This window comes from Pelophylax lessonae, assembly GCF_965119305.1.
Source record: "Pelophylax lessonae genome assembly, contig: HAP1_SCAFFOLD_197, whole genome shotgun sequence".
In the NCBI taxonomy this organism is placed as follows: domain Eukaryota; kingdom Metazoa; phylum Chordata; class Amphibia; order Anura; family Ranidae; genus Pelophylax; species Pelophylax lessonae.
Window position 1 is genome coordinate 4,700 of NW_028120115.1, and position 14,963 is coordinate 19,662.

Here is a 14,963-nt window from a genome sequence, read left to right on the forward strand (position 1 = left end):
TATAGTCTGTGTGTCCTCTGTCATCTCCATCCTCAGATTCCTCCATAGATGTAGTGTCGGGGTTCTCCTTTATAGTCTGTGTGTCCTCTGTCATCCCCATCCTCAGATTCCTCCATAGATGTAGTGTCGGGGTTCCTCTTTATAGTCTGTGTGTCCTCTGTCATCTCCATCCTCAGATTCCTCCATAGATGTAGTGTCGGGGTTCCCCTTTATAGTCTGTGTGTCCTCTGTCATCTCCATCCTCAGATTCCTCCATAGATGTAGTGTCGGGGTTCCCCTTTATAGTCTGTGTGTCCTCTGTCATCTCCATCCTCAGATTCCTCCATAGATGTAGTGTCGGGGTTCCTCTTTATAGTCTGTGTGTCCTCTGTCATCTCCATCCTCAGATTCCTCCATAGATGTAGTGTCGGGGTTCCTCTTTATAGTCTGTGTGTCCTCTGTCATCCCCATCCTCAGATTCCTCCATAGATGTAGTGTCGGGGTTCCTCTTTATAGTCTGTGTGTCCTCTGTCATCCCCATCCTCAGATTCCTCCATAGATGTAGTGTCGGGGTTCTCCTTTATAGTCTGTGTGTCCTCTGTCATCTCCATCCTCAGATTCCTCCATAGATGTAGTGTCGGGGGCGGGGTGTTGATAAATATGGAGGTCGGGGAATCGAGAGGCGGGTTGTCAGGGGGCGGGGTATTGGGGTGCGGGATGTCTGGGGGCGGGGTATTTAGGGGCGGGATGTCAGGAGGCGGGGTATTAAGGGGCGGGATGTCAGGGGGCGGGGTATTTTTAGGGCGGGATGTTGGGGTTCCCCTTTAGACTGATCTCTGTTTTCTCTCTTGCAGGCTCCTCAGTATCTCCGGAGCTCCGCCCTCTCCGCTGACTCCACCCCTTCAGTTATATGCCCGCCTCCGCAATGCAATCCGTAGCTCCGCCCTCTCCTCCGCCCGGAAGCCGCTCTGTAAGGGGCGGGTGTTGGCGCTGTTGCTGGGATCAGGAGTGTTCTGTGTGGGGGGGCGGGGCGTTTTCTGTCAACTGGAAGTAACCAATCACACGCCTCCTGTACTGGAGATCCCCCGACCCGAACCGGAATTCAACTGGACCGAGTTCTGGAGACTTCTCCGCCCCCAAATGCTGGCCCTCCTCTCTGCTGTCATTGTAAGTGACTCCTCCCCCTTCTCCCCCTTCCTGTACAGCACAGTGTATGGAGATGAGTATGTAATGTATAGCACAGTGTATGGAGATGAGTATGTAATGTATAGTGCAGTGTATGGAGATGAGTATGTAATGTACAGTGCAGTGTATGGAGATGAGTATGTAATGTATAGTGCAGTGTATGGAGATGAGTATGTAATGTATAGTGCAGTGTATGGAGATGAGTATGTAATGTACAGTGCAGTGTATGGAGATGAGTATGTAATGTATAGCGCAGTGTATGGAGAGGAGTATGTAATGTATAGTGCAGTGTATGGAGATGAGTATGTAATGTATAGTGCAGTGTATGGAGATGAGTATGTAATGTATAGCACAGTGTATGGAGATGAGTATGTAATGTATAGCACAGTGTATGGAGATGAGTATGTAATGTATAGTGCAGTGTATGGAGATGAGTATGTAATGTACAGTGCAGTGTATGGAGATGAGTATGTAATGTATAGTGCAGTGTATGGAGATGAGTATGTAATGTATAGTGCAGTGTATGGAGATGAGTATGTAATGTACAGTGCAGTGTATGGAGATGAGTATGTAATGTATAGCGCAGTGTATGGAGAGGAGTATGTAATGTATAGTGCAGTGTATGGAGATGAGTATGTAATGTACAGTGCAGTGTATGGAGATGAGTATGTAATGTATAGTGCAGTGTATGGAGATGAGTATGTAATGTATAGCACAGTGTATGGAGATGAGTATGTAATGTATAGCGCAGTGTATGGAGATGAGTATGTAATGTACAGTGCAGTGTATGGAGATGAGTATGTAATGTATAGCGCAGTGTATGGAGATGAGTATGTAATGTATAGTGCAGTGTATGGAGATGAGTATGTAATGTATAGTGCAGTGTATGGAGATGAGTATGTAATGTATAGTGCAGTGTATGGAGATGAGTATGTAATGTATAGTGCAGTGTATGGAGATGAGTATGTAATGTATAGCGCAGTGTATGGAGATGAGTATGTAATGTATAGTGCAGTGTATAGAGATGAGTATGTAATGTATAGCGCAGTGTATGGAGATGAGTATGTAATGTATAGCGCAGTGTATGGAGAGGAGTATGTAATGTATAGTGCAGTGTATGGAGATGAGTATGTAATGTATAGCGCAGTGTATGGAGATGAGTATGTAATGTATAGTGCAGTGTATGGAGATGAGTATGTAATGTATAGCACAGTGTATGGAGATGAGTATGTAATGTACAGTGCAGTGTATGGAGATGAGTATGTAATGTATAGCGCAGTGTATGGAGATGAGTATGTAATGTACAGTGCAGTATATGGAGATGAGTATGTAATGTATAGTGCAGTGTATGGAGATGAGTATGTAATGTATAGCGCAGTGTATGGAGAGGAGTATGTAATGTATAGTGCAGTGTATGGAGATGAGTATGTAATGTATAGCGCAGTGTATGGAGATGAGTATGTAATGTATAGTGCAGTGTATGGAGATGAGTATGTAATGTATAGCGCAGTGTATGGAGAGGAGTATGTAATGTATAGTTCAGTGTATGGAGATGAGTATGTAATGTATAGCGCAGTGTATGGAGAGGAGTATGTAATGTATAGTGCAGTGTATGGAGATGAGTATGTAATGTACAGTGCAGTGTATGGAGATGAGTATGTAATGTATAGCAGTGTATGGAGATGAGTATGTAATGTATAGCGCAGTGTATGGAGATGAGTATGTAATGTATAGTGCAGTGTATGGAGATGAGTATGTAATGTATAGCACAGTGTATGGAGATGAGTATGTAATGTATAGTGCAGTGTATGGAGATGAGTATGTAATGTATAGCGCAGTGTATGGAGATGAGTATGTAATGTATAGCACAGTGTATGGAGATGAGTATGTAATGTATAGTGCAGTGTATGGAGATGAGTATGTAATGTATAGTGCAGTGTATGGAGATGAGTATGTAATGTATAGTGCAGTGTATGGAGATGAGTATGTAATGTATAGCGCAGTGTATGGAGATGAGTATGTAATGTATAGCGCAGTGTATGGAGATGAGTATGTAATGTATAGTGCAGTGTATGGAGATGAGTATGTAATGTATAGTGCAGTGTATGGGGATGAGTATGTAATGTATAGCACAGTGTATGGAGATGAGTATGTAATGTATAACACAGTGTATGGAGATGAGTATGTAATGTTTAGTGCAGTGTATGGAGATGAGTATGTAATGTATAGTGCAGTGTATGGAGATGAGTATGTAATGTATAGTGCAGTGTATGGAGATGAGTATGTAATGTATAGCACAGTGTATGGAGATGAGTATGTAATGTACAGTGCAGTGTATGGAGATGAGTATGTAATGTATAGTGCAGTGTATGGAGATGAGTATGTAATGTACAGTGCAGTGTATGGGGATGAGTATGTAATGTATAGTGCAGTGTATGGAGATGAGTATGTAATGTATAGTGCAGTGTATGGAGATGAGTATGTAATGTATAGCGCAGTGTATGGAGATGAGTATGTAATGTATAGTGCAGTGTATGGGGATGAGTATGTAATGTATAGTGCAGTGTATGGAGATGAGTATGTAATGTATAGCACAGTGTATGGAGATGAGTATGTAATGTATAGTGCAGTGTATGGAGATGAGTATGTAATGTATAGCACAGTGTATGGAGATGAGTATGTAATGTATAGTGCAGTGTATGGAGATGAGTATGTAATGTATAGCGCAGTGTATAGAGATGAGTATGTAATGTATAGCGCAGTGTATGGAGATGAGTATGTAATGTATAGTGCAGTGTATGGAGATGAGTATGTAATGTATAGTGCAGTGTATGGAGATGAGTATGTAATGTACAGTGCAGTGTATGGAGATGAGTATGTAATGTATAGTGCAGTGTATGGAGATGAGTATGTAATGTATAGCGCAGTATACGGAGATGAGTATGTAATGTATAGCACAGTGTATGGAGATGAGTATGTAATGTATAGTGCAGTGTATGGAAATGACTATGTAATGTATAGCGCAGTGTATGGAGATGAGTATGTAATGTACAGTGCAGTGTATGGAGATGAGTATGTAATGTATAGCACAGTGTATGGAGATGAGTATGTAATGTATAGTGCAGTGTATGGAGATGAGTATGTAATGTATAGCGCAGTGTATGGAGATGAGTATGTAATGTATAGTGCAGTGTATGGAGATGAGTATGTAATGTATAGTGCAGTGTATGGAGATGAGTATGTAATGTATAGCGCAGTGTATGGAGATGCGTATGTAATGTATAGCGCAGTGTATGGAGATGAGTATGTAATGTATAGTGCAGTGTATGGAGATGAGTATGTAATGTATAGTGCAGTGTATGGAGATGAGTATGTAATGTACAGTGCAGTGTATGGAGATGAGTATGTAATGTATAGTGCAGTGTATGGAGATGAGTATGTAATGTATAGTGCAGTGTATGGAGATGAGTATGTAATGTATAGTGCAGTGTATGGAGATGAGTATGTAATGTACAGTGCAGTGTATGGAGATGAGTATGTAATGTATAGTGCAGTGTATGGAGATGAGTATGTAATGTATAGTGCAGTGTATGGAGATGAGTATGTAATGTATAGTGCAGTGTATGGAGATGAGTATGTAATGTATAGCACAGTGTATGGAGATGAGTATGTAATGTACAGTGCAGTGTATGGAGATGAGTATGTAATGTATAGCCCAGTGTATGGAGATGAGTATGTAATGTACAGTGCAGTGTATGGAGATGAGTATGTAATGTATAGTGCAGTGTATGGAGATGAGTATGTAATTTATAGCACAGTGTATGGAGATGAGTATCTAATGTATAATGCAGTGTATGGAGATGAGTATGTAATGTATAGTGCAGTGTATGGAGATGAGTATGTAATGTATAGCGCAGTGTATGGAGATGAGTATGTAATGTATAGCGCAGTGTATGGAGATGAGTATGTAATGTATAGTGCAGTGTATGGAGATGAGTATGTATTGTATAGCGCAGTGTATGGAGATGAGTATGTAATGTATAGCGCAGTGTATGGAGATGAGTATGTAATGTATAGCACAGTGTATGGAGATGAGTATGTAATGTATAGCACAGTGTATGGAGATGAGTATGTAATGTATAGCACAGTGTATGGAGATGAGTATGTAATGTATAGTGCAGTGTATGGGGATGAGTATGTAATGTATAGTGCAGTGTATGGAGATGAGTATGTAATGTACAGTGCAGTGTATGGAGATGAGTATGTAATGTACAGTGCAGTGTATGGAGATGAGTATGTAATGTATAGCAGTGTATGGAGATGAGTATGTAATGTATAGCGCAGTGTATGGAGATGAGTATGTAATGTACAGTGCAGTGTATGGAGATGAGTATATAATGTACAGTGCAGTGTATGGAGATGAGTATGTAATGTATAGTGCAGTGTATGGAGATGAGTATGTAATGTATAGTGCAGTGTATGGAGATGAGTATGTAATGTACAGTGCAGTGTATGGAGATGAGTATGTAATGTATAGCGCAGTGTATGGAGATGAGTATGTAATGTACAGTGCAGTGTATGGGGATGAGTATGTAATGTATAGTGCAGTGTATGGAGATGAGTATGTAATGTATAGTGCAGTTTATGGAGATGAGTATGTAATGTATAGTGCAGTGTATGGAGATGAGTATGTAATGTATAGCACAGTGTATGGAGATGAGTATGTAATGTACAGTGCAGTGTATGGAGATGAGTATGTAATGTATAGCCCAGTGTATGGAGATGAGTATGTAATTTATAGCACAGTGTATGGAGATGAGTATCTAATGTATAATGCAGTGTATGGAGATGAGTATGTAATGTACAGCACAGTGTATGGAGAGGAGTATGTAATGTATAGTGCAGTGTATGGAGATCTCGCTGTGATTCTGGGTGTGGCCAGTAGGTGGTGCTGTTGGATTAGCGTGGAAAGAAGATACAATGTAACAATGATGTGATATGGGAAGGGGCGTGATCTGTGTTGGTGGTGTGATATGGGAGGGGGGTGTGGTCTGTGTTGGTGTGATATGGGAGGGGGGCGTGGTCTGTGTTGGTGGTGTGATATGGGAAGTGGGCGTGGTCTGTGTTGTTCGTGTGATATGGGAGGGGGGTGTGGTCTGTGTTGGTGTGATATGGGAGGGGGTGTGGTCTGTGTTGGTGTGATATGGGAGGGGGGTGTGGTCTGTGTTGGCGGTGTGATATGGGAAGTGGGCGTGGTCTGTGTTGGTCGTGTGATATGGGAGGGGGGTGTGGTCTGTGTTGGTGTGATATGGGAGGGGGGCGTGGTCTGTGTTGGCGGTGTGATATGGGAGGGGGGTGTGGTCTGTGTTGGCGGTGTGATATGGGAAGTGGGCGTGGTCTGTGTTGGTCGTGTGATATGGGAGGGGGGCGTGGTCTGTGTTGGCGGTGTGATATGGGAAGTGGGCGTGGTCTGTGTTGGTCGTGTGATATGGGAGGGGGTGTGGTCTGTGTTAGCGGTGTGATATGGGAGGGGGGTGTGGTCTGTGTTGGTCGTGTGATATGGGAGGGGGGCGTGGTCTGTGTTGGCGGTGTGATATGGGAGGGGGGTGTGGTCTGTGTTAGCGGTGTGATATGGGAGGGGGGTGTGGTCTGTGTTGGTGGTGTGATGACATCACAGTGGTTTCTCTCCTCAGTTGGCGTTTGCGGCGGCTCTGTTGAATATTCGGATCCCGCTGATCCTCGGGGAGTTGGTGAATGTCGTCTCCCGCTACATCCGGGAGCATGCTGGGAATTACCTGCAGGAGGTGCGAGGCCCCGCCCTCAAACTACTGGCCCTGTACGCGGCTCAGGTGAGTGATGGGCGGAGCCTGTGTAAATAGTAGAGGAGTAGGCGGTGCTCTGTGTATGATGGTTATATGGCTCCTCCCTCAGGGCGCACTCACCTGCGGGTACATCATCTTGCTGTCGCGGGTCGGGGAGGGCGTGGCCAGCGGGATGAGGAAAGCTTTATTCACATCTCTGCTCAGGTAAGTGTCTGCGAATCATCACTTACCTTCCCCCGCCTCCTAATATCTTACCCACCCCCGCATCCTGGTATCTTACCTTCCCCCGCCTCCTGGTATCTTATCTTCCCCCGCCTCCTCCTGGTATCTTACCTTCCCCCTCCTCCTCCTGGTATCTTACCTTCCCCCTCCTCCTCCTGGTATCTTACCTTCCCCCTCCTCCTCCTGGTATCTTACCTTCCCCCTCCTCCTCCTGGTATCTTACCTTCCCCCGCCTCCCCCTGGTAACTTACCTTCCCCCGCCTATCTTACCTTCCCCCGCCTCCTCCTGGTATCTTACCTTCCCCCGCCTCCCCCTGGTAACTTACCTTCCCCCGCCTATCTTACCTTCCCCGCCTCCTCCTGGTATCTTACCTTCCCCCGCCTATCATACCTTCCCCCGCCTCCTCCTGGTATCTCCTCTTTCAGGCAGGACATGGCGTTCTTCGATACGCAGAAGACGGGGCTCCTCGTGAACCGGCTCACCTCCGATGTCCAGGAGTTCAAATCCGCCTTCAAGCAGGTGATTTCTCAGGTGAGTGTTATAGGGGGCCCCCGCCTGCTAAGATATTCCTACCTGGGGGAGGGGGGGGGGTAGGAGGTCAGCAGGTGACTGGAGCAGTAAAGTGTAATCACTAGAGACAGATGTACCTGCCCAAGCAGGATGTGGATTTCCAACTTCCAGGAACATGTGGTGCTGATGGTACCTGTACATGTAGAAGGGGCGGGGTGGGTCTGTATTCTGTTTGGTTTGTATGGGGCTGATGGTACCTGTACAGGTAGAAGGGGCGGGGTGATTCTGTTTTCTGTTGGGTTTGTATGGGGCTGATGGTACCTGTACAGGTAGAAGGGGCGGGGTGGGTCTGTATTCTGTTGGGTTTGTATGGGGCTAATGGCACCTGTACAGGTAGAAAGGGCGGGGTGGGGTCTGTATTCTGTTGGTTTTGTATGTGGCTGATGGTACCTGTACAGGTAGAAGGGGTGGGGTGGGTCTGTATTCTGTTGGTTTTGTATGGGGCTGATGGTACCTGTACAGGTAGAAGGGGTGGGGTGGGTCTGTATTCTGTTGGTTTTGTATGGGGCTGATGGTACCTGTACAGGTAGAAGGGGCGGGGTGGGTCTGTATTCTGTTGGGTTTGTATGGGGCTGATGGTACCTGTACAGGTAGAAGGGGTGGGTCTGTATTCTGTTTGGTTTGTATGGGGCTGATGGTACCTGTACAGGTAGAAGGGGCGGGTGGGTCTGTATTCTGTTGAGTTTGTATGGGGCTGATGGCACCTGTACAGGTAGAAGGGGCGGGGTGGGTCTGTATTCTGTTGGGTTTGTATTGGGCTGATGGTACCTGTACAGGTAGAAGGGGCGGGGTGGGTTTGTGTTCTGCTGGGCGTGTATGGGGCTATACTTGTGGACTTCGGTCAGTATACGGCTTCCTCCCAGTCATGAACAAGATATCAGATTTTCCAGCCACCCCCATACAAAGCTAGCCGACAACTTAGCTTGTACTGGAATTTTCTGTTTATTGAACAGTCACACAGAATTTTTATACAGCATGGACCTCCTCCTCCTGATCAGATTACCACACACAGGTCAGAGGTTGCCTGATTACATTATCATATGCAGATGAAATTGTATACAGAAATAGGATTAACCTGAACTAATTATCTAGTCATTTGGACAGAAACAATATGTGAGTTCATTAACAATTAACAATGGGACAGACAGGCTTAACAGAATCCACATCACACCTCAATACACAGACAATAGGGAGAGCCTGTCTCTGACATCGAAGTACAATGCACATTATCATAAGTGTAAATACAGACCCCATTTGAAGTAATCCAAACCATATTCTCAGTGTCCATTAAGTATCTGTCTTTCACTCCCAGTGACAGTGAGTACCGTTGCATATCTTCCCCCCAAAGGTAGACTAACCAGGTACCAGACCTCCATCGGTCTGTGCCTGAGTTAGTCGGGTAACAAGTCCCAAAGAGTCCATCCATCATGGCAGCTTCCTTGACAAAGTTCCACATAGTTTGTAAGTTTGTCCTGGCAGGGCGCATGGAGCTCTCATAGCCGATCAGTCGGTGGAAGTCTGGTTTGGGCAGGCCAGACTGGGGTTCTTGGGCACCCTGTGTCCCTAAATAGACACAGGGTGACTTACACATAAGAGGGGCCTAAGGGGCTGAGAGGGGGATTTCCCATCCTCTCTAAAGTAATCTGGGTTCCACAGGCCCCCCAACCAAAGTGACTCCCTTCACATCTCTCCCCTTTTGGAAGGAGACTAACACAGGAGGGGACCCCAAAATGTCTGTACCCACACAGTATCCCAAACAAATTGTCCCAAGCGGAGCATTACTCACCCAGCCAACCTCTGCCTCTCCCGTAGAACATACCCGCTGCAGGGTAGAAGCGTGGACAGGCCCTTCTCCCTGGAGTCCTTTCAGCTGCTGGAGAGAAGACAGGGGGGCTGGGCTCACACCCTCATGCTGTTGGGGACCTGGGCCAACTGCCCAGCATCCCTGGGATATAGAGGTGAAGACCGCAGTCCCATCCACTACCACAGGAACTCCGTCTTTTGTACGTTAAGGGCAGAGGCCAGCCGCAGTCTGCTCTGTTGCCAGCTCTTCTGCTGGGGACTCCACATAATCCGCTCCGGCTAACTGTTGGGGAGGGAGACCGGCTTCTTCTGGTCCCAGACTGTGGATCTCTCACTGGGGAGGAAGGATGACCACCTTCTCCGAACTGTGCAGCATCTGTTGGAGGCTGATCACCACCTTTTCACCCTGGGCCTCTTCTCTCAGGAAGGCTGATGCTGCTGTTGGTGTTGGGCAGAGCTCAGTGATGTTAGGCACTGTTGCCAGCTGTTCTGCAGGAAAGTGAACTGTAAAGTCAGTGGCCTTGCACACATCTTCTTGGGTCACCAATTGTTGCAGGCAGAGGTCAGTCGCACTAGGCCTGGATGCCCGCTCTTCTGCTGTAGGCTCACTGGGTTGTTCCTTGTAACGGATCAAGCGGCACCCCGACTGGGTACCTCCATTGACGGATGCTCCTATTGCTTCCCGATGGCTCCAAGCACTCCACCAGACACCATAACAACCTCCGACCCCATGAACCGCTGCAGCTTGGTTGGGGGCTCGTCGTTTCCTACCCACCCTGGACCTACGACAAGTCTCCAGGTTCCAATGCGTGAACCTCTCTTTCCCCAGAGAGTGCAGCAGGAACAGGAACAAGCTCTTACAAGAGCTTAGTGATTAATCAAGGGAGTATGAAGAGCATAGCAATCCCTTGTAGCAGATTCCCCCAATGAGAGACAGGACAAGGTTACCGCCGTGGTGGACCTTGTTGGGAACAGGCCCTGAAATTCACAATCCAATTAAAACAGAGTTTTACACTCCCATACAGTGTACACAATCCCTCCCCTCTGCCTGATTACATTATCATATGCATATGAAATTGTATACAGAAACAGAATTAACCTGAACGAATTATCTAGCCATCTGGACAGAACAATGTGGGTCATTAACATTTAACAATGGGACAGGCACAATCCACATTCCAGCTCAATACACAAACAATAGGACCAGGCTGCCAATGACAGTCTGTGTGTCTCTCTCACATTGAAGCTGGAATACACATTATCTCAATACACAAATAGGGAAAACCTGTCTGACATTGAGGGACATGGAATACACACATTATTTAGGAGTCACAGACTTCATGGCAATGGTCTACAACAGTCTAAGTCTCCCTATGTAAAGTGGGATTACATTTTCATATTTCTATATGAGGATATTGCTGACAAATATTACTGTCCCATCTGAAGCAAGGAACATTTTTGCCTGGTGTCGCTGCTCACGGGCTAGTGCTTCCTTCCAGAGTTTCAAGCGGACTTAATCATACCATCCTAGCAGGACCTTCTCTGACACTGGTCCCCTGTGCTGTATCCGCATCTATCGCAACCTCCTTCCAAATTCCTCTTCCATGGCGGCTGATAGCTGTACCTCTCCACCTCTGCTACCCGGACCTTGGTTCCCGGTGGAGGTTTGGATGTCCCAGACTGCAGGAATCATCCCACCGCCTGCCACCAATGTAACGGAACTGCGACCCACACTCTTTGTGGACTTCCATCAGTATACGGCTTCTTCTCAGTCGTGAACATAGATATCAGATTTTCCAGCCGCCCCCATACAAAGCTAGCCGAGAACTTAGCTTGTACTGCAATCTTCTCCTTTATTGAACAGTCACACAGAATTTATATACAGCATGGACCTCCCCCTCCTGATTAGATTACCCCATCCGGTCAGGGGTTGCCTGATTACATTATCATATGCAGATGAAATTGTATACAGAAATATAATTAACCTGAACTAATTATCTAGTCATCTGGACAAACAATATGTGAGTTCATTAACAATGGGACAGTTAGGCGTAACCAAATCCACATCACACCTCAATACACAGACAATAGGGAGAACCTGTCTCTGACATTGAAGTACAATAAACATTATCATAAGTGGAAATACAGAACCCATTTGTAGCAATCTAAACCATATTCTCAGTGTCCATTAAGTATCTGTCTTTCACTCCCAGTGACGGCTGTACAGGAAGAAGGGGTGGGTGGGGTCTGTATTCTTTTGGGTTTGTATGGGGCTGCTGGCACTTGTACAGGTAGAAGGGAAGGGGGAGGTATTATGCTCAGGGTATATAGGGCCAATGCTACCTATGCATGTAGATGGGTCGGGGGCGGAGTCTGTATTCCAAGAATGTCTTTGTTTAGAATTATTGGCAGTGTGTATACGGTCCTTCGTAGGATTTTCCCTCGTGTTGAGGCTTGTGTCATGTATCATACATTGGGGGTGACTGATTGGTAGTCTTGTCATTTTTGGGGTGAGTGCGGTGACACAGGTAACCCATCTTGTAATTCTTTGCAGGGTCTCAGGAACAGCACCCAGACCCTCGGCTGCTTTGTGTCCCTCTATTACATCTCTCCCAAGCTGACTGGCCTGCTGGTGGTAGTGATGCCCGTGTTGGTTGGGGCCGGGGCCCTGATTGGCTCCTTCCTGCGCAGATTGTCCCGCCGTGCCCAGGAGCAGGTAAGATCCCCCCACATTCTGCCTGCCCCAGATGAGGGCGCCATATTGTGTTCCTGACGTTACTGCACACCCCAATACCTGAGATGCCATACTCCTCTCCATCCCCCCAGTCATGTGACCTCTTTCCTCTTCTCCAACCCCCCATGTGACCTCTTTCCTTCTCCCCATCCCCCCAGTCATGTGACCTCTTTCCTTCTCCCCATCCCCCCAGTCATGTGACCTCTTTCCTTCTCTCCATCCCCCCAGTCATATGACCTCTTTCCTCCTTTCCACCCCCCCCCCAGTCATGTGACCTCTTTCCTCCTCTTCATCCTCCCCAGGCATGTGACCTCTTTCCTCCTCTCCATCCTCCCAGTCATGTGACCTCTTTCCTCCTCTCCATCCCCCCAGTCATGTGACCTCTTTCCTCCTCTCCATCTCCCCAGTCATGTGACCTCTTTCCTCCTCCTCCTCTCCCCCCCAGTCATGTGACCTATTTTCTCCTTTCCATCCCCCTAAACGTGTGGCCTCTTTCCTCCTCTCCATCCCCCCAGTTATGTGACCTCTTTCCTCCTCTCCATCCCCCCAGTCATGTGACCTCTTTCCTCCTCTCCATCCCCCCAGTCATGTGACCTCTTTCCTCCTCTTTATCCCACCTGTCATGTGACCTCTTTCCTCCTCTCCATCCCCCCAGTCATGTGACCTCTTTCCTTCTCTCCCTCCCCCCCCACTCATGTGACCTCTTTCCTCCTCTCCCTCCCCCCCAGTCACGTGATCTCTTTCCTCCTCTCCATCCACCAGTCATGTGACCTCTTTCCTTCTCTCCCTCCCCCCGTCATGTGACCTCTTTCCTTCTCTCCCTCCCCCCCACTCATGTGACCTCCTTCCTCCTCTCCCTCCCCCCCAGTCATGTGATCTCTTTCCTCCTCTCCATCCCCCCCAGTCATGTGACCTCTTTCCTTCTCTCCCTCCCCCCCACTCATGTGACCTTCTTCCTCCTCTCCCCCCCCCCCCCAGTCATGTGATCTCTTTCCTCCTCTCCATCCCCCCCAGTCATGTGACCTCTTTCCCCCTCTCCATCCTTCCAGTCATGTGACCTCTTTCCTTCTCTCCATCCCCCCCAGTCATGTGACCTCTTTCCTCCTTTCCATCCCCCCAGTCATGTGACCTCTTTCCCCCTCTCCATCCTTCCAGTCATGTGATCTCTTTCCTCCTCTCCATCCCCCCCAGTCATGTGACCTCTTTCCTTTTATTCAGATTGCCAAAGCTACTGGAGTTGCAGACGAGGCGCTGGGGAATGTACGGACGGTCCGAGCGTTCGCTATGGAAGACAGAGAGGTGGAGTGAGTGTTCTCTTTATAGAGTCTGAGTTCCCCAATCATCCAATCACATCCCGCCTCTCATTGTGGAGAGTATCGGAGATCTCCAATCATCCAATCACATCCCGCCTCTCATTGTGGAGAGTATCGGAGTTCCCCAATCATCCAATCACATCCCGCCTCTCATTGTGGAGAGTATCGGAGTTCCCCAATCATCCAATCACATCCCGCCTCTCATTGTGGAGAGTATCGGAGTTCCCCAATCATCCAATCACATCCCGCCTCTCATTGTGGAGAGTATCGGAGATCTCCAATCATCCAATCACATCCCGCCTCTCATTGTGGAGAGTATCGGAGTTCCCCAATCATCCAATCACATCCCGCCTCTCATTGTGGAGAGTATCGGAGTTCCCCAATCATCCAATCACATCCTGCCTCTCATTGTCACATTGCAGGCTAGAGGATGTAGGGAAACGTTGGATTGGTGCCGGATATCGGAGCGGTCTGTAACCAACACCCCGCCGGGATCAGTAGGATGGATTGGCGTCTGTTGTACTGAATGGAAATGGAATTGTTAGGAGATTTTGCAATCAGATTGTAGTGTGTGGAGCTTTATTTTATTAAAGGAGTTCTATTTTATATACAATATAATGATGGCGGGGATCGGTGATCTGTATGGAAGCTCCGCCTCTGATTCCTATAATCATTATGGCGGGTGTGGTCAGGGTCAGGCTGTGTTCAGGGGTGTGCACATTAAATCTCAGGAAATCGGGGTCCAATCTACTGATGATGGAAAATATGAAGGTTTCCTGTTTTTAGGAATGTCTTTGGTTTTTTTTTTGCTAGAAAATTTCTTAGAACCCCCAAATATTATATATATATATTTAGAGCAGAGGCCCCAGAAGAATAAAATGGCGGTTTTGCAATTCTTTATGTCGCACGGTATTTGCCTAGAAGTTTTTCAAACGCAATTTGTTTTGTATAAAAAACACCTTTTTGACTTTTAATGCAAAGAATACCATTCATAACCCAATATTTGGTGAAATATAAAGATGACGTTACAGCGAGTAAATCGATACCAAATATGTCACATTAACCACTTCTGGACCAGAAGATTTACCCCTTTAGTTACCAGGCCATTTTTTGCGATTCGGCACTGTGTTACTTTATCTGACAGTTGCGCGGTCGTGTGACGCTGTACCCAAATAAAATTGGTGTCCTTTTTCCCCACAAATAGATTTCTTTTGGTGGTGTTTGATCACCTCTGCAATTTTTTTTTTTTTTTTGCGCTATAAACAAACAAATAGCGACAATTCTGAAAAAAAAAAATATTTTTTACATTCTGCTATAAAACATTCCCAATAAAA

At 46.7% G+C, this 14,963-nt stretch overlaps 1 protein-coding gene across 1 annotated transcript in view; it reads left to right on the forward strand.

Moving 5' to 3' along the window:
- The first annotated feature begins 970 nt into the window (after window positions 1-970).
- Window positions 971-14,963, forward strand: part of ABCB8 (ATP binding cassette subfamily B member 8) — a 54,779-nt gene continuing 40,786 nt past the window's right edge. Inside the window, exons 1-6 of the mRNA XM_082276024.1 lie at window positions 971-1,146; window positions 6,858-7,013; window positions 7,096-7,190; window positions 7,635-7,740; window positions 12,137-12,298; window positions 13,535-13,620. Coding sequence (XP_082132150.1) covers window positions 1,120-1,146; window positions 6,858-7,013; window positions 7,096-7,190; window positions 7,635-7,740; window positions 12,137-12,298; window positions 13,535-13,620 — 632 coding nt within the window. The 5' untranslated portion in view covers window positions 971-1,119. The remainder of the gene's footprint in view (window positions 1,147-6,857; window positions 7,014-7,095; window positions 7,191-7,634; window positions 7,741-12,136; window positions 12,299-13,534; window positions 13,621-14,963) is intronic.